Source organism: Diospyros lotus, chromosome 13 (assembly GCF_014633365.1).
Source record: "Diospyros lotus cultivar Yz01 chromosome 13, ASM1463336v1, whole genome shotgun sequence".
NCBI lineage: Eukaryota > Viridiplantae > Streptophyta > Magnoliopsida > Ericales > Ebenaceae > Diospyros > Diospyros lotus.
The window spans coordinates 34,332,972-34,358,124 of record NC_068350.1 but is presented as its reverse complement, the minus strand read 5'-3'; the positions used below and the strand labels follow the sequence as shown (position 1 = coordinate 34,358,124).

Below are 25,153 nucleotides of genomic sequence, written 5' to 3'. Positions count from 1 at the left end.
GAAAGCTAAAAGTCTTTCGGATAGGGCAACAATGTCTAGAGTTATCCTTTGCCAACCTGGGGCTTTGATCGATAAGCCGCTTAGAGGCAAAGAACCTGTTTCGACAGCTCACCGTGAGACCCACCTTATCCCGGAGGGCCCCTAAGTTGATTGGCCCTCCAGGGGGGAATTCTTCTTAAACCCGTCTGATTGCTAGGTCTATCCCCGACACCCTGTAATAATACCGTGATCAACCTTCTTTGACCGGGTAAGGTACGGTTACCTTGTATTCAATGATATCATGCTTTACTTGTCTATTGCACTGCTTTTTATTGGTATAGACTTAAGCATCAGAGGGCATACGCCGATGAGGGATCCCTACGTGCATTCTAACTTGTTCTTGTGAGTGCAGATATGCCCCAAGCACACATGAGGCCACTTCCAGTCACTCTAGATGATGCCCTCAAAGGTCCACATGCGACCCTGGTTAGTTCATCGAGGACTGAAGCTACCCAACGCCTATCTCCATTAACAAACTCTTGTTAACTGTCAACCTCGCTCTATCTTCGCTCCAGCTTTCCCTCACTACAAATTCTATTGTCGTAATTTTTGGCCTACAACAATTATTGATCTCTTCATGCTAATATTTAATGTAAAACTCTCATTTATGAGCGTGCTCTATGATCCCATAGTGTTTTTCACTAGTATAATAGATAAGTAATGGTGTCTAGATTGAGATGAGATATATGAGATCATTTATGTTTGTGTGCGAGTGAGAGATGTTAGAGATATATAATTGTAACACCCCAAGTTTTTCGGGCGTGTTATAACTTAGAATTTTAGGAATATAAAAATTTTTCATACCACAATCGCTGCCATACATCACATAAATTCCCCAAAACCCTAATTTTCACCTTCTCAGCTTAACAAACCCAATATTAAATAGCTAAGACATGTGTTAAAATTTCAAATGCGGAAGATAGATCGAACCTGATATGGTTCACAACCATAATGTTTTATTTATCATACATAAAATCGTTCAAGACGTCTACAAAATATATTACATGGACATCATCTCTAGCAAGTGATAACTGAACATCTTAAACATATCCAAAATTACATAAGTTCGCACAAAAATATGCTAATCATACTACAGGCAGTAATTTAAGCTAATTCTTCAGCTACCTCATTTCCCTTAGAGTCGCTCGACGAATTTGGAACGTTTGAATATTTTCGGGACATAATCCAATTAGAAGATGAATCTTCTAGTGAGAAACTCCAAAAACATTTTATATCGATGCATAATCAAGTATAAAATGTATGAGAGGACAAGGAGAACTACTCCGAAGTGTCTCGTGAACACGTCAGCCTCCTCCAACGAGAGCTTTCTCAATGGCGCACGCATAGCGCCTCTCGGGAGGTCCCTAACCATGCCACTTTGGCCTGACTTCATAGCATTCATGTAAGCACCACATCCGTTGTTCCTTAAGCTCACGGTCTTCCCCACGAGAACTTTCTCGATGGCGCACGCATAACGCCTCTCGGGGGATATCCGACTTTTGCCCTCGGCCAACAACAAATAGGTACAACAGTATGGCCACACGAATTTTATAAATGTAACAGTTAAAAAGCCAACAACATATATTTTTCAGAAAAATACAGTTCATATATGCAACATGATTTCACTAAGAGAATAACAAGAGTCTATGTACAAGAACTTCACAAAATATGTCACATGCAATAAAAGTCTCTCATAAGAGAATAAAAAATAGGATTTGGAGTATAGGAGTCTCACCTTGTTGGTTTATCTCTCAGACGGTACGGTTTCACTGCAAACGGCCTAGGTTTCTGCAGAAAACATGTGTTTCGGTAAATCTAATATCAAATATTTTTATATAGAGTTGAAGGGTATTAAAGTAGGGGCATAACTGGAAAATTTGGAGTAAAATAGGACTCTCACGTGCCCTCACGCGCCCCCGGAAGGTGGCTCACGTGCCTTCACGCGCAGTCACTTCCGGCGCGTGTATCTCACGCGCTGCCTACCAGATTCGGATAGCATTGCGTCGTTTTCGTATTTCGGCCATATCTCCCTCGTTTTAACTCCGATTCGACCCCCGTTTGAACCTACGCGACCCTCTCTTTCCCCTATACAAGATTATAGAAAAAAAAAGACTTATCTTGCTTTTTTGCTAACTGATTTTGGTGAACTCCGATGAAGGCTCGCAACTCTGATAAGGCTCGTTCTCCCCGGCTTCTCATTCGATTTCTTCCCGCCTTCTTGCCGAACTACCTACTCTCTCTCTAGAGAAACCTTCTCCACTTAGAGTGCTTCACTCCTCAAAGCTCTCTTGAGTGGTTTGAGAACAACCCATGGTGCCTATTTATATATTTCTTCAACCAATCACATTATGCCACTTGTCACAATCTTACCCATGGACTCCAAAGACTCAAACCTATAATTGAATGGTTTTTGAAATCCAAAGCTATAATGAATTCAACTTTTGAGATCCAAGCTAATTCCCCAATTTCTTCCAAATGACATTTTGGCCCTTATTTCAAGTTCTCAAACTTTAATATTTTTACCATATAAGCTCCTGATTTCATCTTTATTTAATTTGGATAATTCTCTAATTACAATTACACCCTCAAACATCAAATTTATTGAGAAACTTAAAATCTCAAAATTAATAACTCAAAATTACTTGATATATACGATTTTCGGGAATCCCTTACCATCATTCGGTCTTTTTGGGCTACAATTTAGCTTAACCGAAAATCATCTCTTATTTTATTTCTTTAGTGCTATAAATCTCGGCTCGAGACGCTCATCAAAAATATACATTTGCCCTTAGGTATCTAAGATCTAGGGCACTCCATGCAGCTGATTCGGTCACTTGTTGCCTTTTCAACCCATTTTTTAGTATTTTAAACTCAATTAAAATACGTGACAACCTTACAAAAATATGGGGTATTACAATAATGATGCCTTTTTGGGCTTAATTATCTATTAGTGGTAATTATCTTGCACTTGTATAATATAAATAGATATTAAATAAATCACTTAATTATCTTTCTTATTTAAGATAATTGAGAAATGTGATTTATCTCCTCCTCCTATCAAGGAATAGATTCATTTTATCACTTATCTTGGATAGGTGAAAATAGTCATTTATCTATATTACCAGTTATCTATAAATAGGTACTCATCTCAAAAATTTAAGATATAGTTTCATATACAAATATGTCAAGCTCTGTATGGTTTACAATGTGGATATTAGTAGTGATTCTAGTAATAATCATGCACCATAGGCATTGAGAATTTGTTTTTTGGAATGTCAAGAAGGTCACAGTACATGCTTAATCTTAAAGTTTTAAGGTATATAAAAGAAAATATATTTTTTATACGTGTGTAACTAATATTATTTATAAGACTCAGTTTGGCAATTGATGGGGTTTGACTCTAAGCAAATCGAACCCATTATCCTTGATTTCACAAAAAAGAAAAAGACGAGCTAACAAATTTGGAATTGTTAGTGGAACAAGAATGGTATTCAATTTCTTACTATATATAAGATTTGATTCTCCTTTTTCTTTTTCCTCTCCTCCTGATTCTTTTAAATATCTAGTTCCAAAATCACTAAGACCTATAAGGTTTAGTGATTATGAAACTTATCGTTGTCAAAAAATAGACTTTCGGGAAGAGTTTTGCAATAAAAGATGATTGTTGAAGCCCCACAATTTTCAAAGATGGTTGATAGCCAACAACTTTATTTATCTATTTATTTGTTTTTTATGTTTGTTTGTTAATTTTAATTTAATATTATTTAGTTATAATTAGTTAATTTAATTAAGATTCAACTAACGCCATTTCTAACCAAAAAAAGAAAGAAAGGGTGTATCTACAAATTTTTTTTATAAACAACAATCTTCAAAGCCATTTCTTAACCATAAAAAGTCTCCATGATCCAAACTATAGAGGGTCTAGCCGCTATTTACCCTTTATTGTTATTAAATTTTGTACCATTTATTAATATTTTTTACTACCTATAATACTAATATTTTCATATTATGTTATTAATATAATTGATTATTATTAAATTGTAAAATTTTAAAATATACCATAATAAACTATTTATCAATATTCAATTTTTCTATTCATTGATATTGTTTATGTTCTTATATTATAACAATAAATTTTAAATTTCATATTTGAATTATTTATATTAATATTGATGTAAATACAATTAATATTGATATTGGCAAAGTTGAAAACTCATGGCTTCCGTGCGTCTAAATAAAACAATGGAAAACATTAAAAATTTGCTTCCCAAAAGTTCACATAAATTTAAAATTTTGACTTTTCTCTTTTATATTTAAAAATGTCCCTCATTTGAGTCGTCTATTTTATGAATTTTTTTTAAAAAATAAACTTTTTTTCTCTTTTGGGCACATCTTAAGAAAAGTCCAACCATTTCTAGATTGACACTAAGTGTAAGTAAAAGTTTGGTTAAAAGGAACTAACCAAACTAAACCGACATAAATAGTTGATTTGGTTCGTTTCATTTTATATAACAATTTCAATTAATTTTTTAAGTAGTTTGGTTAGTTAGGTTTGGTTTAGTTATTTTGTCAAAAAAATCAAAATAATTAAATTGACAGAAAAGTTCAAAATGTTATCATTTTGACTGAATTAACTGAAGATAACCTTAAATCGAATTTCAAACTGAACCAACCTCAACCTATCTACTGTAGTGTCTTTTAACTTTTAACAAGAACTTGCACATTTTATCCTAATTTTTCAACCTTTGCACTACCTTCCCATTTTTTAATTTTGGATTCTAACATCGACACACCATTGTCAATCACCATCAAGTCATCGACACCACTGTCTTCTTTATCTTCTTCTATTATTCACTTCTTCATCTTCTTTCGTTCTTTGCCAATCATTCGTTTTCGTTGTCTCTCTGGTTTGCGATTCATCGCCACCGACTGTGTTTTCTTCATCCTTCCCCGTGACTCGTCATTGGCGACCCACAACCCTTGTAACTCACCATCGACCAACTCAAATAGAAGAGTCATCTACGACTTGTCTTCTTCATCCGACTTTAGCCTTCATATGAGTTTGTGTCTATGTGACAATCTAAGTTAAACATAAAACAATTTTGTCTTTTTTTTTTATTTCTTTTTTTGAGTATTAATATAATTATTCTATACAAATACTGTTTTTAATTATTTTGTACAAGTAATTGTGTTAAATGCTGTAATATAATTTATTTGATACTTTTATTTTTGCTTAGAATTATTAATATTTTAAATTATTATTGACTAAACAAGTTTTCATTTAACTTGATCATGTAAAAACACCAAAATAGACATATTTTAAAAATTCGATCAATTTTCAACTAATTCAATATATTTAGTTCTCGTATAAATTTGATCGATTCAATTCAATTTTTTCCTTCATTTGATCCATTCAATCATAACAATTCAGTCAGTTTGGTAACCAAAATGTTAAGGTCTAATTGACAGACAGTAATATTGAATTTGATGGTAGAGGCCGAACATCATTTACCAAAATGATGCTGTGCGTTAATAATGACAAACATTATTTCATTACCAACATAAAGACATTCATATCATTTGACTTCTGTCATCGGACACAATATTATTATTCTTTTTAAATACAGAAGTTTGATCCAATCATAGCATATTCAATTGCTTTCTTCAACGACAATTGACATACAGACCCATCTTGCATGCCTTTCAACAACAATTTTGAACCCTGCACCCAACATATTGTGTTGCTTTCTTCACATCCAAAAACTAAAGGAAGAGATGGGAACACAAACAAATGCTCATTAATCATTGCTTTCCTCAAATCCAACATTAGCTTGCCTATTTGAATTTCAGGCAGTGTCCATTGACAGAACTGAGCTTCATCATCTACAATTCTTCACCGAAACTTTCCGAATATAACCCAAACAAGGATTCAAATCTACAAACCAACCCACTTGTGAACAAATATTTCAATGAGATAGTTACACAGATATACAGGATACAAATCTTTCAATGCTTGCAACTCCCCGGAGTCAGTATCTTTACAAATTGATTGGCCGGGCCAGACACTGAAACAAGATGGCCCGGCGGGGAAAGGGTTGCAAGGTAAATACAAACAAGTAAGCAACAGACCTGCACAATTGGACTTCAGTATCCTCCCATTCTCTGGCATTGTAGATAATCAATCAATCCCTATTGCTACCTACGAATTTCTTGTATTCCTGAAAGATTATAAGCCACATATAACGTCTGTTGAACTGTATGTGGATACCGCCAAAAAGATAAGATTAACAGTGAAATTGTTCAAAGAGAGACCCACTAAATCATGAAAAATAAAACAATTAATTTAAAGAAAATACTATCATCTTAAGGATGGAGCTCATTTTACTCAACATCAGCACATGCGACTGTTCTCTCCTGAAAAAACAAAAAATTTAGGCTCCATTTGTTGGGGTGTAAAACGTTTTCCTAAAAAATAATTTTCTATTTTTTGAAAAACATTTTACAAAGCAAACCAACACCAAAAAATAAAAAATAAGACATAATTTTGTGTAAAACATTTTACATTGAAAAATATTTTTCAATGTAAATTATTTTACATCCAAACAAATGGCACAGACATGTAAAACATTTCCCAAATGTCTATTTAAAACATTTCCCATCTCTATTTAAAACATTTCCCAAATGTCTTGTTGCAGACTATATGTTTCCTTTGTGAAGAGTACAAATTAGTTGCTTAGGTCTCTCTGGTTCCAGACATCATCTTGAAAAGGGCATGCACAGACATGTAACCTTATACCTTATAGGAATTCATTTCAGCAAGTAATTAGAGATACACAGATTTGATATGTTCAAATGTCTGACATTGACAATATCAAGTTGAATCCATGTACAGTAACGAAAGAATTCACCTTGACGAATGTGATTGAACACCATTTACAGCTCCTCGGGGAGCACTGACACGTCGAGCCTTTCGATCTTGCTCCTTGCTAACACGCATTGCAGAGACTTCCTTTTCCATGGCAGCTAATTCTCTCTTCATCTTTTTGGCTTCAACTTCCATTGCCTTGTTTAATGTTTCAACCTTCTTTGCCAACATCTGGATAATACACATTATCAGAAACAATTCCTGTGTGTGTGTGTGTCTGAGAGAGAGAGAGAGAGATGAGAAAGTGAACAAATACACAAAATCTCCTACCTCAATTGCATCATGCTTGTCCTTTAGGCTCTGATCTTTCTCATGACAAGCTTTTCTCAAAGTTACAACCTCCTTTTGTAATATATCATACAACATTCCAGAAACATAATCTCCATCATCTGTTTTTATTTTATCTGAAGCAATCCCATTTCCGTTCTGTTCAACTGGACAAATCATCCCACCATTGGGTCCATCATCTTTCTCAGTCATATTATGAACCGGCTTATCTCTATCCAGTGATCTGCTTCCACCGTCAAATGAACTTGATGAGATCTTCACATGCTTTAGCAATGCACTAGCACTGTTGGACTGAAAGGACCCAGCTTGCCCATTTGTTTTCCTAGAGGAAAAGCCATTTGAGGATGATCTGGACAAAATTTCCGCTCCTCCAAGAGACTGGCGTCGAGATTGCCCATTGCTCATGCCTCTTCCTTCTGTATGAGTGCGAGAAATACCACTAGGAGGTGCTTTAAGTTTTTCTTCCAAAACTTTGAATCGCAATTGATATTTTTCCTGTGCAATTGGTAAAGCCAACAGGCAATAAGATCTTTAGTGAAAGTAAAGGGAGCTAGGGAAAAGAAGTAAAATAGTACTCACTTTCATCAGTGCTTCAGCCTTTGCAGTGCGTTCAGCTACTGCCAGTTTGTCACGAAGCTGTTGCATTTCCCCCTACAGAACTATGTTGCATTATGTTATTGAGCAGGAAACATCTATATGACAAGAGGAGGAAAAGGCCAAATAGAGATGCTCAAAAGCTTACTCTGAAAAGGCTACAGGAGCAAGATTTGCGAAATAAAATCCCTCCATGGAAATAAATGTAACAATGTATATTTCTTTTAACCAAAACAAAGATAAATGAAATAACACTTCTTAGATAGTGCTAATATATGGGGAACGTTTTTTGGAATTTTTCAAAGAGTTCAATGTCATGAAAAGTTTCGGTTTTTCACTGAGTTGGTCCCCTGATAATTAAACTGTTTTGGCTGTTCACTTGGTCATTGAAACAAACAAAATTTTGTTCCTTACACAACTCCTAAGAAATCCATAGCATCTATACGAAGTTGCCAAATGAATTTACTTATATATTTATTAGAAAATTATAACAAGAGAATCTGCTGAAATACACCAATACTCCTAAGTATAATGATAAGACATGTTATTATTAGCTGTGATTCGGCGTGACAAGTAGTTTCTCAGGACCACACAGTATAAAAGGAATTTGGCTGAAAAATAAACCAGTAAGCCTATGTATAATGATAGATAATTGCTTAGCTGTGATTTAATTTTTAAACCAGTTCCTCAGCGAAGAGAAATAAATAAGTAAAAGTAATTAGCCTCAACAATGCAAAATTTATGACATGAAAAGCCCACATAATCTTTCTTGTAGCAATGTACTAATCTATAAGATGAATTAAGGAAAACTGAAATTTCAAAGTGAATTTGAACCATAGCATGCCTGAGACATATTCTTTCTGGACAATCATGTTTACTTATCAACCGAAAAAGAAAGAAAGGAAAAAAAGAAAAAGAAAAAGAAAGAACAGTTACGTGCCTGAAAGAATCTTCTTTCTTCGAGCCATTGCTTTACAGGCATTACTTTATCATTGGCATCTTTCCACTCATTTGCAACAACAACAGCAACCCGATTTGCAGTAACTTTTGCACGAGATAGTTCTCTGTCCAGAATTCTTTTCTCCTCCTACAGTCAATTGAATTAGATTCAGATATTTGAATTAATATCAAATTTGATGTAGCAACAGTTATTTCAAGCAGTTCCAGAAATATAAGGCTCAGAAACTTCTTACATTCATCTCCTGTACTTTTCTCTGGTAATCACGCACAGCATTGGCAGCGGCTCCACCAGCCAAAACAGCTTCCTCAAGCTCATGAACAGTACGGGTCAGTTTTTCAACCTCTGCAACTTTTTGCCGATGCATTTTATCCAAGATTCTGTTCTCCTCCTGAGCCAAAAGGGAGACAATATCTCAGATGTTGCACAGCAGTAGTTGATCGCTGAAGGACATGAACTAATGTACATGGATGGTTGACAAAGGAGATGTTTCAGATATAATAAGACCTGGCATATCTCTATCTGCTTAGTTAGCTCTTGGTTTTTATTTTGCAGATCATCAACCAAGGCTGCTTTTGCCAAAGCGATCTGAATTGTTCTTTCAGCCTCCAGCAAAGCAGCTTCCTTAGATTTGGTAAGGCGATCCAGTGCTCTGTTGTCATCCTGCAACTTTACCACCTAACAAAGACAAAATCTAATGGATAATTAAAGATCTATCCTTCAGATGCAATCTGCAAGCAATATAAAAAAAACCCAAAATGGCTTCTAAACATTGAGAGGAGGGGGAGGGGGGCTAGAAAGCTGAAAATTCCGTAAGAATTTTAAGGAAAATCAAATTTACAAGGGCATTAGAAATTGGTTGCCCTAGTGAAGGTGCCTTGGTAGCATCAGTAAGGTTGCTGCTTCGACCAGAAAGTCAAAGGTTCAACTTGTGGAAAACAGCCTCTTCACACGAGGTAAGGCAGCATACAAAGACGACTCTCCCCCAACCCGTAGAAAAGTGGGAAGCCTTGTGCATTGGGCTGCCCTCATGGTGGGCCCAATAGGGAGCATCCGTAATCAAGATCTAGATTTGGTCTATGTTTTATTTGAGTAAACCGCTTCCAATGTCTTTGGTTCAATCTTCATTTGTTTTACAAGTCATAATTTAAAAAATCATTAAAAATGTAATCTACAGGTGGTTGGTCAGCCACTACAAAATTTTTATGATTTTTATGGTACAGCTCTTTAGTGGTTTCTTTTTATGCAAAGAACACAAAAAAGAATGCTCAGGATTTATGGGGCCAGTGTTTTCAAAAATGTTAAGCGCACTTAAGCACAGAAGGCATATGAAGCTTAAGTGCAAAGAGAAACGCACATAAATGAAATAACGAGTACAAACGTTTACAAGTATAAGAAGTATAACTATTAAAAAAACTAAGAATGAGGACTGCAAATTTAACAACTTATGAGATACCATTTTTCATTTATATTTTATATTTGTTTACAAGTTCATACAATCATAAAAAAGCAGAAGGAAAAAAAAAAATCCCTAATAACTATCCCCAATCAATCAACCCCTAATTTACAGCAATCCCCAAACAATCATCCCTAACTTACAATCAATCAATAATCCGTAGTTTACAACAATTAGGAGTCAATCACCAATTCTAATTTACAACAATCAAGAATATATTAACAATCCCTAATTTACATCTAATTACACGTTTCCATCAATATTTTTTTGCTTGGTAAATACAGTTAAGTCTTTTTTTTTTTGGTTTAAATGTATATATGATTTTATCAATCTTAAATAGCTTTTTTCAGGTAAGGTTTCCATTCAAGCAGCCACATCATTGCAAAAGTTTAAACAAATCCAGCCACTCATATTGTCTGATAAAAAAAAAAGACCAAGTATATTTCTAAAGCTCACTTTTTTGCACATTGAAGCTCAGCTAAAAGGGCAACTTAAGCACGCTTTAATCACGGTCAGCTAAAGTTGCTGAGATTCACACACAAAAAGCCCTAAGCATGCTGCGCTTTGCGCTTAAAGCACACTTTTTTAAACACTGTTTATGGCTCAAGAACTTTATAAAATTTCTTCTCTATCTTATGGCTCTGAATTAATCAGCATTGCCCACAACTAAATCTTGTTAAGCTCATCTATCCCTTAATAGTCTCATCATACAAGTCCATCCTTCCAGTTCAAATTTCTTTCACCCTCCAATAAACTTTGCTAGCCCTTGGAAGAATATAATTTGCTATTCCATGCTTGCAATTAATTGGTCCTAAAGACTATCACTATCACCATCACATTTGGAGTTGCAGCTGTTACAGCAGTGTTTCTCCGAGTTTTCCCACATCAATCATGACACACAGGAATATGGACAGCAGAAGGAAAAGCCATGCTTACATGGTAAGCAAGAAAGAAGAAAGTATACTCCATTACTCATGGGTAAAGAAAGCAAGCTATTAAGTCAGGTGGTGACAAAGTTGACATTTACCTCCAACCGAGCTAGTCTTAATTCTGCCTCCAGCGGAGTGATAATGGCCTCAATTGGAGGCATCTCGTCATCTTTCTGAGCAGCATGGACTCTTCGAAGGGTCGCTTCAGCAGCAAATTGTGCAGCCAAAGCTGCTTTTTTCTCATCATTTATCTTCTTAATCTCTAGGTTCTAGGAAATTATGGAAATTACGTCAGTGCATGAAAATATAACCTCTTAGTGGATCTGTTTTCTTTTTCTTTTCTTTTTTTTTTTTGTGGGAGTGGTTGGGGGAGGGGGTGTGAGGAGGAATCCATTCAAGAACAGCGAGAGTTACTGCATACAATACCTTGCTTTCTAGGAGAGCTTCGGTTGCTTTTAATTTCTCATCCACCTTCTTCAGTTCATCAGTTAGCTAAATATACCATTGAAGAAAGAATAAATGAGTAAAGTTGCTGTAGATGTTTAAGCAATGGAGCAAATTTATATAACAGCACTCCATTGTGGCAAACATTAATTCAATTACCATTTTAACCCAATCTCTTCACGCCAAATTTGATTTCTGTGCTAACAAATTCTTACAGGTGGAGATGGATTTTCAAATTGACAGGTAAGGTAGACAAGACAAGACAATTAGAATTTTTGGAAAAAGAGATTTTTTCTTTTCCCTATTCCTCTTTCTGTTAAATGAATCCTGAAAATTAAAGATTAATCCATATAGAATGTGCAGAAAGATAAAAGCATATTTAATGAACACAACAATCTGGGGAAAGTATCAAAGATCATTACTGTCAAGATTATATGCAATGATATTTATTTGGTTGATTTAATTACCACATGAATAGGTCAGAAATTAATCACAAATTGAGAAGGAGAAATACTGTTCTTGTTATCAATAAAAAGAGACCTTCCAACATACTAGTACTTCATGATCAAAACATAGAAATTATTTGCGCAACGAGGGAGAAACACTTTTCAAATTATCAATCAAAAGAGAAATTCCAACAACCTAGTAGTTTGTGATGTGATCATAACAGTGTTGTAACCAGTAGTGAATAAGATGGTTATTAGGTGCTCAAAGATCAATGTCATTACTTTTTATTTTCATAAAAGTTTCTGATGAAAGATTTCATAGGTATGCAATGAAAAGACAAAGGTAAACCTGTTAATTTTTGCCACTTACTATTAACAAGCCCATCCATATGGGCAAAATTCAGCCATAGTCAACTAATATATAGGAATGTTACAGGACCTAGGGAGCAGAATTTTCATATAAAATTCGCCACTACAACACAAGGAGGAAAATCCTTTTCTTTATTTTCTTTTCCTGTGTGAGAGCATCTTTATCTATAGGCAAGCAAGTGATATTGTTAATTTGTAGTGATACCAAGGCAATATATTTTCATCCAAAATTTAATTGCTTATTTGAGAAAAAGGCAATTAAAACATCAAATTTTAAACTAGCTTCTAATGCCATGGCTGTGGTTAAGTGGCAAAAGCCTGTAAACATCTATAAAAAGTAGCAAAGCTTCAGAGATGCAATTCTTGAATGACACAATCACACAATTCATCTGTAATAGGAAATTTGTAGAACTTCATAAAGGCTGCAAGAAGAGATCCTTCCAGAGATTGTTCTAGGGTTCAGAAACAGTCTGAATATATATTCACTTTAACGAATTTACGAATATGAATGCAAACAACATCTTTGCAGAACAAAGGAAAGATTGTGTAAAAAAAGACCCTCCCCTGACTCCCACTGCACTGGGGAACTCCAGCAAAAGATTTTGCAACAAGCTTGGAAGGGAATTTCTTTAAATGGGTTAATCAGGCACAAACTGGACCAAATCTCCATCTTGTTAAAAGCAGTCATTGCTGAAACAACAACGTAGCAAGCCTTAAACCCACTAGGTGGGGTCATCTCTCTGTGGAAATCCTATGATTGTTACTAGAAACTATATATAGTTTAGATATAGGAAAATAATGGGGCTGAGGATCAGAAACACTTCAAATCCAAATGAAGAAAAAGCAAAGGCCTGAAATGTCAAAATGATAGTGACGTCTATTATGGAGCAGATGAGCTAGAACAAGTGCTATGATCCTCCATCAAAACTCAATTATCAACGTAGACCCACAGTTTTTACTCACCCTGCTATATATAGTTAGTTTGTTAACCTTATGAACTTCAAATGTTGTTTGCTATAATTTCCATACAGTGAAGATGCAGAATATACATATCTTTCTTTTCTTTTCTTTTTCTTTTTTTCACAATCCTTGTAACGGGACATCTCAAAAGGGATTCCATCAGTCCTCAAAATGCAGTTCAGGTCCTCACAGGACTACCAGCTGAATATGAATGCATGAATTAGTGCAAGTCCAACAAGTCATATAGAAAATACCTCAATTATCTTGTCAATAAACTTTAATACATAACATAACAAGTCCAACAAAATAAACTTTAATACTTAAGCCTTTGTCAATTATCTTGTACTGGTTTGTTTCACCGCCATTACATAACATTTTCCATATGATGGGACTTTTAGAAGTTCATTTACATTATGAATGTCATACCACAACTCTAACTTGATTAGGATAAGGTGCAATTAATATGAAGCCTTTCTATAGTTTTTCTATCACCCACCCCACCCCCTCACAGGGACTGGGGTCGGTAAGTTGATCATTACTTCATTCCTTATAGAAAAATTTTGGGAACTGAGAATTTTTATGTTGAACAAAAAAGATCTAGGTTCATATGGGCCTACAAACCTAAACAATCTCTTTTTGGTTGTAGTAAAACATGCAGTTGTCAATCAACCAAATAAATATTGTTGAGTTGTATATAGAGATAGTTAGCATTATGTCATGGTTTATGTAATGATGATGTCATGGTATTTGTATATATATGTGTTCCATCTCTTAATTTGTAATAAAAAGAGAGAAACTCTTCAACCTCTCTCTCTCTCTCTAAATTCTCACATGGTATCAGAGCCACCAGTAAGAAAATCACAAGTCGTCGTTGTGTATCCTTCTCTAGCGGTCTCCAAACCCTAAACTTCTTTTCTCTCTCCTCACTGCCTTTGTCAAGACCAAACCTCCACTATCTGACCATCATTTGCTAGTACCACCGCCACCATAGTGTTTGCCGTCATTAGATTGGCCGACCATGGGAGACCCATTGCGATCACTGTTGCCACACATCGCCACGCGTCATCCAACATTTTCTGCCCATCAGCCCACTTTTCGGCCCCCAACTGCTCGTGCCACCACCACCATTGCATTGTCGGCCTCAGATCAGCCCAATCCCAAAGCCCCACCGTTGTTGCCACTTCCACGTGCTGCCACGCACCACCCATCAGATCTACCAGATCTGAACCGTCGGCCATTGCACCCACTTTCCCCGCCATCGTTGCATTGCCGACCTCAGATCGGCCTAGCCTCGAAGCCCCACTGCCATCGTCTCGCGCCACCCAACAGATTTGTGGGCTGAGACGTTTTTGCCCCGATCTCTCTCTCCGGTGCTCTGATCGCGACGCCGTCACCACCATTGGACTCGTCTCCCTAAGTCCATCCTGATCCCGATGGTTTTGTCGCATTGTTGTTAAAATCACGAGTCAACTAGTACGATTTTACGAGTTAACATGTCATGAGACATAAAACAAGTCAACTCACGTGTAGGATTGAGTTTTATAAAATCAGACCCAAGTCTAAGAGTTTATCGGTCCGAGTTTACTAGGTTTGAGTTTACGATTTTACGAGTCTACCAAGTTTAGTTTTGCCCACAATTTTGAAGTTAGAAACAAAAATATTTTCGTCCCTAACCAACATATATATATATATAATCGTTGTTAATCTCCTATTTTGGTTCTTCTACAAACCCTATACGATGTTGTGTCTGTGTGCTTGTTGCATTCGCTTGTTGTGCCCTTTTGCAAACCCTAATCATTATCGATCTTGTTTAGGCCTTTCTTCTTCTTTCGTTCACCTTGAAAGTTCGAAAAATCAAACCCAACCCAAGTATGTGAGTGGCTTGTGAGTGAGAGTGACTATGTTATGCCAAGTCCGATAATCAAATGTCGTGTGTGCGTTGTGTTGAGCTCTGTGTTGCGTCCAATTGATGTGCTAAGTGAGTGTGCTGTGTAGATGTGCTTGTGTGTACAATGTCATTTGTGATGTTGTTATCTACACATACAAGTAAGTGCAGATTCAAATATTTAATCTTAAATATGTCACAATTAGCACATGGGTGGGTCTAATTTTATATTAAGAATGATGATTAGCAAGAAACAAATATACCTCTTTGGTATTGATAACTTGTAATACCACGAGAGCCCAATGTCAAGTTCAAGAAGGGAGTTTAGAGAAGCTAGTATATATATTGAGGATAGTTAGGAAGGAAACAACACTACCTGGATACCTGTTGGGCTGAATGTGGATAAAGAACTTCCGGGTTAAGCATGCTTAAGTTAAGGTAGCTCAAGGATGGGTGACCCCTGGAAAGTTCGCGTAAGCCCATTAGGGTAAGTTGATCCGACCTCTAGGAAGTTCGCGTAAGCCCATCAAGGTAAGTTGATCTGGACCTTCCTATCGCTCGATGCGAGATGTTACATAACTTAATTAGTGTAATGACATAATGTAGAAGTTTAACAATATTTGTTGTTTTTATGACTTAGTATTTTTATTTATTTTTAACAATGTTTGTTGTTGATGATGGTTATGTTTGTTGTTTGAAATTTTGATTATGGATGAATGAATGATGAATTTAATATTTAAAAATTTCATATTATTTAGTATTTTTAAAATTGATAGATAAAGTAATTTTGAAATAAGTGCATATATTTCATTTATAATAAGGAATATGTCATTATAAACATATATTTACATAAATTAAAGAGTATTTTTACGATTCAATTTTACAATCCGATTTTATGAACCCCTTACGATCCCACTTAAAATCTTGATTTTAACAACCTTGTTTCGTCGCCATCCACCACTACTCATTGCCGTCCAGCTTTGTCGATGCTCCAACAAGCCTTTGTCACTGCTCCTTCCATCCTCTTTCAGATCTAATTTGTAGTCCTTGACATGTCTGACCTCAATAACACCACCCCTGCACGTGGTGAGTCCATTTCAACATTTGCTGCCTCTTAACAAGTTGATAGAGTCTGACAACTATCTCTCATGGAGAGTCTCTGTCAAGCTGTGGTTCAAGGGGCAGGGACAAGCAGATCATCTCACCACGAAGGTAAAGGATGTTGACACAACCAACAAATCTAGATGGGAACAACTTGATTCTCAGTTGTGTAATATTTTGTGGAATTTCATTGATCGCTCTATTTTGCAACTCCTTTGGTTATTTGGCAAGAAGTCGCTGAATGTTATACCGACGACATTCAACGTCTCTATACAGTTTGTCCACACTATTAAGAACATCCAGCAGGGTCACTCTATAGAATCCTATTTGCGTTAGATGCGTTTTCTCATGCAGGAATTTGAAGCTCTTCTTCCATACTCTAATTCCAAAGCTGCTCATGATCCTCAACAGGAAAAACTGTGCTTGCTCCTTACTTTATATGGTCTCAAGCTTGAGTTCAAGCTTGTTCACCATCAGATCTTGATTGGGTCCACTAATCTTACTATGAAGGATACATACAAAAGATTGCTCAATATGGCTGGCAATTCTTCCTTTATTCGTGCTTCTACAGGTACCCCTCCCGAGGCCGCTGCTCTTGTGTCTCAGACTTTAGGCGGTAATCAGGGTCGGCCCAGCGGCAGCTTTCGCCCTCACTGCAACTTTTGCAAAAAGAAGGGGCATGAGGAAGATAAGTGTTGGAAGAAACATGGTCAACCAGCTGCCCCTCCTGTATCTTAGACATCTTGAGCGACTCATATTGCACAAGGTGCCCGTAGTCCAGCATCGAGGCCTCCAATGATAACCCTAATTGCTATTGACTATGAGGCTTTCTTGAAATTCCAGGCACCTCAGCAATCTACTGGTCATCCCATGGCCTGTGTTACTCAAAGCCCTTATGTTGGGCCTTGGGTTTTGGACTCTGGCGCCACCGATCACATGTGGTAATAAGGATCTTTTATCTACCCTTACATTTTCTGAACATTTACCAACCATCACTCTTGCAGATGGCACCAAAATGCCAGTTAAAGGGATAGGGAAAACCTCTTCGACCTCTTATTTCCCTTTAAATTTTATCTGTTATGTCCCATGTAGTTCTTTTAATTTGTTTTCTGTTAGTCAGCTTACTAACGAACTAGACTGTTTAGTAACCCTTACCTCTACTTCTATTTGCGTGCAGGACCGAGGTACGAGGTGGACGATTAGCGTCGGACGTGAATCACGGGGCCACTATCATCTTGTTGTGCCTAGATCACCAGTAGCTTGCACTAGTGCGGCTTCTACAAATCTCCTTCACTCTTGTCTCGGTCATCCTAGCCTCTCCAAACTAAAAAAGTTAGTTCCTAGTTTGTTGTCATTATCCACTTTTAATTGTGAGTCATGTCAATGTGGTAAACACGCTCATAGTTCTTTTTCTAGTCGCATCCATAATAGGGCTGAGGCTTCATTTTCTCTTGTGCACTCTGATGTATGGGGGCCTAGTCGAGTCGAGTCAACTCTACTCTAGGTTTTTCATATTTCGTTACTTTTATTGATGACTTTTCTCGTTACACTTGGTTGTTTCTCATGAAGAGTCGGTTAGAATTGTTTTCTATCTTTCAAACACTAACTGCTAAAATAAAAACACAGTTTAGAGTTTCTACATGTGCTTTCCATAGTGATTTTTCCTCTCAATTTACTATTTTCATGACTACTAATGACATCTTACATCAATCTTCCTATCCTTACACACCTCAATAAAATGCTATTGTTGAGCGTAAAAATAGCCATCTCATTGAAACTGCACGAACATTGCTTTTACATGCCAATCTTCCCACCAAATTTTGGGGTGATGCTGTTCTTACTGTCTGTTATCTGATCAATCGCATGCCATCTTTCGTGTTATAGGACCAAATTCCTCATTCTCTTTTGTTCCCTACACAACCACTTTATTTTGTTCCCCTTCGGGTATTTGGATGTATTTGTTTAGTGCATTCTTTTTCACCTAGACAGCATAAACTTACTACCAAATCTCTCAAGTGTATCTTTCTTGGCTACTCCCGATTGCAGAAATGCTATAAGTCTTACTCTCCTGAGTTAAATCGCTATCTTATATATGCTGATGTCACATTCTTTAAACAACAGTCTTTCTTCTCGATTGCTTAGCTCGATTCATAGTATTGCCTATTCCTTTTTCTTCTCTTCCGTTGCCTTTTTGGATTCGTCTATCTCCTCTTCTATAGACCCCCCACTACTATCTTCAAGTCCACACTGTACGGATCCTTCATTTCTTACATATCATCGTCGTCCTCAACCCATTGTCAGCGCCTACATTCCTCCAAAACATGACTCTCCTGTCTCACTCTCTCCGTCAGTGGTTCCTCCTACCACAGATCCTGAACTAGCTAGCCTTCCTGTTGCTTTCCGCAAAGGTACACGGTCCACTCGTAATCCACACCCTCTTTATAACTTTTTGTGCTATGACCGTTTGTCACTTGCTTATAATGCCTTTGTTTTGAGTCTTTCCTCTATTTTTGTTCCTAAAACCACAAGTGAAGCCATGTCGCATCCAGGTTGGTGACAGGGCATGTTCGATGAGATTGAAGCCTTACGTGCCGATGGGTGCTCCCCCCAAAAGTGGGTCCCGATGGACAAGTGGATCATCTTAAGGCTCGTTTGGTTGCCAATGGCTTTACACATATCTATGGGTTGAATTATAGTGATACCTTATCTCTTGTTCCTAAAATGGCCTCTGTTTGCCACTTTCTCTCTGTGGCTGCTATGCATTATTGGCCACTCTATCAGTTGGATATTAAAAACGCATTTCTCCATGGTGATCTACATGAAGAGGTTTATATGGAGCAACCACCTAGTTTTGTTGCTCGGGGGGGAGTTCAATGTAGCCTGCAAACTTTGGTCTTACCCAGAGTGAAGCTGATCATTTAGTTTTCTATTGACACTCATCTTCTTTATGTATCTACTTTGTTGTTTATGTGGATGACATTGTTATCATAGGGAGTGATCAAGTTGACATACAGAAGCTGAAGGAATATCTACATCAGCACTTTTAGACCAAAGACCAAGACAGACTCCGATATTTCTTGGGTATTGAGGTTGCACAATCAAGAGATAGAATCTCAATTTCTCAATGGCATGATGAACTGCATACGTTGACACTCCAATGGACCCGAATATCAAACTCTTGCCGGGACAGGGGAAGCCCTTTTCAGATCCTAAATGGTATCAAAGACTGGTAGGCAAGCTGAATTATCTCACCGTTAACATTGCTTTTGTTGTGAGTGTAGTTAGTCAGTTTCTCAGTTCTCCCCATGTGATTCTCACTAGAATGTTGTTATCCAGATTCTGAGATACAACAAATGAACACTAGGTAAAGACCTACTCTGTGAGGATAAGAGACACACAGATATTTGTCGTTATGCATATGCGAATTGAGCAGGATCTCTTTCTAATCATAGGTCAACCTCTGGTATTGTGTTCTTATGAGAGGAAATCTAATTTCTTAGAAAAGCCAAAAACAAAATGTAGTAACTAGATCCAGTGTAGAGGTAGAGTATCGGGCTATGGCTAATGCAACTTATGAGCTCGTCTGGCTCAAGCAACTCTTGCAGGAACTTGAATATTGTGCAGTGTCCCCTTATTTGTGATAATCAGGCTACTTTGCACATTACTTCCAATCCAGTGTTCCATGAACGGACTAAACATATTGAAATCAACTATCACTTTATTAGAAAAAAGTTGGTTGAAAGTATTATTGTTACAGAATTTGTTAACTTCAATGATCAACTTGCAATGTCTTCACCAAGTCTCTAAAGGGTCATCGGATTGAATATATTTGTAACAAACTTGGTGCATATGAAATCTATACTCCAGCTTGAGGGAGAGTGTTGAGTTGTGTATAGAGATATTTAGCATTAAGTTTATGTTATGAGTTAGCATTATGCCATGGTATTGGCATATATATGTATTCCATCTCTTAGTTTGTAATAAAAAGAGAGAAACTCTTCAAACTATCTCTCTCTCTCTCTCTAAGCTCTCACAAATATTATGAAAAATAGAACTTTTCTAAACAAGATATGATTACACTACAAATATCATGATCTTTTCCATTCACACATACAATAACCTTGCTTGTGATATAACAAACTTAATGGAAAAGCTTGCCAAGATAAACAAACTCTTGGAGCTAAAATCGCTTAAAATACCTCTTCTACTGCCTTCTCTTTTAGACGCTCTGAGTACTTTAGTGCCTTTATTTCTGCATGTGCATCTCCCAATTCCCTGTCTTTATCTACAATTATGAAGAAACAACACAAACCTATCAGATAACTAAACTAATTCTAGTCTACATCAGAAATTACATGCATAAAGATTTAAAATAATTAGGGGGAAAAACACTTGGACACCGCTTATAAGTACTTGAACATGTGTTGCTTTAATTCAAAAGCATTTTAAGAAGATGCCACAAAAGATTCTGCATTAATGGCAATGATTCCTAAAAAGTATATTTATTCTGCTTTGATAATAGAAAAAAATATATAGAGAGAGCACATTAAGGCACTTCAACAGTACGTTCTCATATTATACGTCACCTCTAAAGGTAGATAATGATGCATAAGGCGAAAAGAGATGGCAATATGACATTCTACCAACAAAGCATTTTTTGAATCTTGAAAGATTACTTGCCATAATATGCTATTCATATTATGCCCCTAAAAGGTAATGGGGACACTTTAGAAGACCAAGATGATATTAAGGATGGCAACCTACAACCACAATTCTCCTAGTCTCCTAGTAGGACATGCAATGACAAGCCCAGATGATAGATGTTCTCTTTCAAATTAGTATAGGTACAATGTCCAGTAATAAACCAAGCTATGATTCTTCCAAATTCAAACATCAATCAACTTTAACATTAAATATGCAGGTTCTTATGATTTGTGCAGGATCCCAAATAAAGCATGACACTAACAAAATGGCATGTGTATGTTCAATACACTCACCCCATAGGAAACTTTCCTAACAAGAGTTAATATTTGTTGAATTGTTCACCACCATCTCATCTAAAAGATTAAGTTATTCAATAGAGAGTTTAACTTTATTTTTTATATTATTATTTTTACTCTCAACATGCTCCCTCACATGTGGTCAAGCTTCATTCCATAACTGGTCCAAACATGTGCAACAATTTAAATATTCAGTCAGCAGCGAGATTAGAATTTAGGACCTTTGCCTACTCTCATATCATATTGAATTGTTAACCACCCATATAAAAGTACTAAAAGAGCCAACAATTCATAAAACATACATGGTATATTCATTTGTTCAGTCGATTGAATAATTGACATCCATGTGTAGAAGCCATTTTGCATAGAAACTAAATTGCATATGATTTAATGACAACAACAATCTTTAGAGAATTGTGCCAATCCTTTCACTATGTCCCAAGTATGAGCAATTGGACTAGAGATGTTTGTGATTGTAAGGAGCTCTCAAAGGGTCAAAGATAGATAACCAAGCTAACCAAGAGAGATGAGGTATAATTTCTAGCATTAGGGTCAGGACACGAATAGCTAAATGTCTATTGTCATGAGGGATTAAAGAACAATAGAGATTAAAGGAGGCCAAGATCTCTGTAGTGAAAGGGTTCAACACAACATATAGGCTAATGACTCTTGCAGAGTATGTGTATGTTGGAGCTGAGGTGGAAGTGACAGATAGATGGTGTCGTCCCTTTGGTGGACAGATATGTAAGAACCTACTAGAGGCTTGCTACTCAACCAAGCAAGCTCATGTTTTGTAGGCCTTCAGAAGGTACGTAATAATACAGGAGTAGCCTTGAGCAGAATTTTAGGCCTGATTAAGTAAATGGAATTCCCACCTAGTGGGATTAAGGATTGATAAATTGTTGCTGCTGTTTAAAGCTTGATATGTTGTCAGCATGGGCTTCCAAATGAGTTCTCAAAGCCCCCCTTCCTGGCCAAGCTTAACACTAGCTATCATATTTAATACACTACATTTAGATGCCTTTACACGCTTAATATTACAAAATATTTTCCAAATACAATAGGAAATCAGGAAATATTATGCATCCAGAAAAGGGAAATATTATGCATCCAGAAAAGGGATTAAATGAGATTTATACCTCAGTGTAAATGAAAGAGAGAAAACTAAAACTACTAAATTAATTACAAAAATGCTAAAACTACATTTTCATCAAATAAATTTTGAATTTTATGGGAAATCTTGGAATTTTTTAGTGGGCAGGCTTGGAAATTTAAAATTGTGCCCTATCCTAGACTGGGCCAGGCTGAGCAACCATAGTTTACTTATTACCCAGCAGTGCCCAGAACCCACCAATATCAACCCTTACAGACTTAAGCTGTAAGGGTATGCAATGTATTACCTATTTAGTGCAGTGCGTTCATTGCGAGCCAGCAACTTATGGTGCCCACATTCTCTACCCGGGTAGATAGGGAGGGAATGTAGGCTACAGTCTAACCAAGGCCAAGTTCTTAAAGAAAAAAGTCTCTTTTGTCTTTTAGTGCCTCTCTGTTGAGGTAGCAAGGGGCTGACTGCCTCAGTTAACATCTTAATTCTAGCTTTTAGTCCACAGGTTCTTGAGGATACCAAGCAGAGAGAGATTACCTCTAGCTTCCGCCTATTGAGGTATGGCGCACAAAGTACAATAAGAAAGTCAAGTCATCAAGGAGGTGATAAGGAAAAGATTACAGAGAAGTCAATGACTATGAAGATTCATCAAAGAAATTCCAATTGGGAGAAAAGTTCAGGCAAGATGGCCACATGCATTCTTAAAACTTCCTAGTCAAAGCATTTCAGTCTCAAAGAGAGGGGAAAGGGATTCTGAGGCTAACTCGTGTCCCTTTGGAATGCATCAATGTCAAGTCGAGATTACATGCCATATTGGAGAGAACCACTATGCCACACGAGTGTTTTAAAACTGGATGCATGATGTACTATTTCGGTTTGGATAGTGAAACTTAATTGGAGCAGGAAGAATTTGTAAAGGACAAACACTAATTCCAGAAGGGCAAACAATCAAAAGAAAACTATATATACATGATTTTATTAATAAAGTTAGACAAATTTTCTACTTAATTCTTTTGTGGACAGAATTGGTCAATGTTTATAGGGAAATACCTGGCCGTGATTAAAATGTCTTCATAATCTTAAACAGGAATATCCGGGAAACATAATGAAAACTAATAATGTCAACTGCCGAATGTGGTGTCAAATTACTTAAGCTATCCGTGCTTGTGCTAATTTGATTGCCTCCCTCTAATTGCCCACGTCAAATGCTCAAAAGAAATCCAATTACAGGTTAAATTTCAATATAGAGATTCATCCAACAAAATCCATGCATAAACATTTTTTCCACGCAATCAAACCCTCAAAATAATGCTCTTCTATGTGTAAAAACTTGTCAGAGAAATTTCTTTCAAACATGCACTCCAACAACCCCAAAACCAAGCGCCCCACTAAAATTGCCCAAGTAAAATATAAAGAATACAACAGGAAACCTACTAATGTCGGACCAAATTTAACTCGTAAAAAAATAATTTTCCTTATCAAAACAAAAAGAAATAAAATTCCCGTTCCGTCTTTACTCTTAGCCATCAGAAAAGAAAATTCAACTCCCATACATGGAAGCAGCAACTACTCGTTTTGTCTGCGTGGAAATCAAAACATTCCGAGAAAACACAAGCAATTTAAGCTTTCCCTTTTCCAGTTTCTTCCTGCACATATTTTTCTCGAAAACAACCTTTCTTCCAAATAGAGAAAGAGGGGGGGAAGCAGGAACCTCGGAGCTGGTTCTCGAGGCGAGTGAGCTCAACCCTGACTGGATCGGAGCCGTGGAAGAGGTTGATGATGTCGTCGGCGTCGGAGCCGGCTCGGCTTATGGCCACCGGCTTCCTCCGGGAAGACTTGAACGAAGCCGACGTAGTCAGCCCCGCCGGCCTCGCCGGCTCCCAGCCCGGCGCCGCCTCGCCGTTGCCGCTGAAGTCAGCAACGTTTCTGTCCATTAGAGAAGAGATAATTTAGGCTCGCTCCTGTAACAACAAATTTGAACCCTAAAATCTCCTTTGCTCTGTCAATATATAAGCGCAGAGAGAGAGAGAGAGAGAGAGTGGAAAGTAATGGAAGGGAGCATTTACGTGAGTGTTGGATTAAGTAGGGGTTTAGGCGGGTTTAGATCAGGACAAGCGGCACTGATTAATTTGAAAGCTACGGCGGGAATACTATCCTCTGTATCAGCGCTACACCTTCATATCATGCTCCTACTTCTCTATTGGTTTCCATTTCCGGGTCGGGTAAATGTCTTCCCACTTCAAATGTTCGACATTTTTGGAGTTAAATCCAACCTATTGAGTCATTTTTATAAATATTTTGTGTAATTTTATTTTAGCATTTTTAATCTTCAAATAATTTTATTAATTAATAATAAATGTATTGTATCCCAAATTTAGACGAAAGTTGAAAGTAAAATTTAGACGGATAACGGGTGGGTCGGGTATATGGAGTGGGTCGGTTTCGTACACGAATCTGGAAGGAGAATATGTTACTGTTGTCTCCTTGCGAAGTAATTTGGAAGGTAATTAGAAGTGGCTGTGAATGGCTGCGGGGGTGCCGTTTGAATCAGGCAGGGACCAGATTTGTGGGTCCCATTCCTAAGTTGTGGGACCCACTTTCCACATCCAACGGTTACATTCGCTTTCCGGCTTCGAACGGTCGGAGCATGCCGA

General features: G+C 36.9%; 1 protein-coding gene across 1 annotated transcript; it reads right to left on the bottom strand.

The window, feature by feature from the left end:
- Positions 1–5,817: 5,817 nt before the first annotated feature.
- Positions 5,818–24,546, bottom strand: LOC127788842 (microtubule-associated protein 70-2-like). The gene is made up of 11 exons (XM_052317480.1): positions 24,211–24,546; positions 20,594–20,679; positions 11,616–11,681; positions 11,288–11,458; positions 9,312–9,482; positions 9,040–9,195; positions 8,787–8,933; positions 7,832–7,903; positions 7,235–7,747; positions 6,948–7,135; positions 5,818–6,257 (listed from the first exon to the last, which is right to left on the bottom strand). The coding sequence occupies exons 1-11, from the start codon at positions 24,431–24,433 to the stop codon at positions 6,239–6,241; spliced, it is 1,812 nt and encodes a 603-aa protein (XP_052173440.1). The 5' UTR covers positions 24,434–24,546; the 3' UTR covers positions 5,818–6,238.
- Between the last annotated feature and the right edge of the window lie 607 nt (positions 24,547–25,153).

What these genes read in the sequence shown, in the direction of transcription:
- LOC127788842 (XM_052317480.1), bottom strand. Translation starts at nt 24,433, where the DNA reads ATGGACAGAAACGTTGCTGACTTCAGCGGCAACGGCGAGGCGGCGCCG. An exon ending in CCTCGAGAACCAGCTCCGAG is followed by an intron (nt 20,680 to 24,210) that starts GTTCCTGCTTCC and finishes TCATAATTGTAG; the next exon opens with ATAAAGACAGGGAATTGGGA. An exon ending in AAGCTCTCCTAGAAAGCAAG is followed by an intron (nt 11,459 to 11,615) that starts GTATTGTATGCA and finishes ATAATTTCCTAG; the next exon opens with AACCTAGAGATTAAGAAGAT.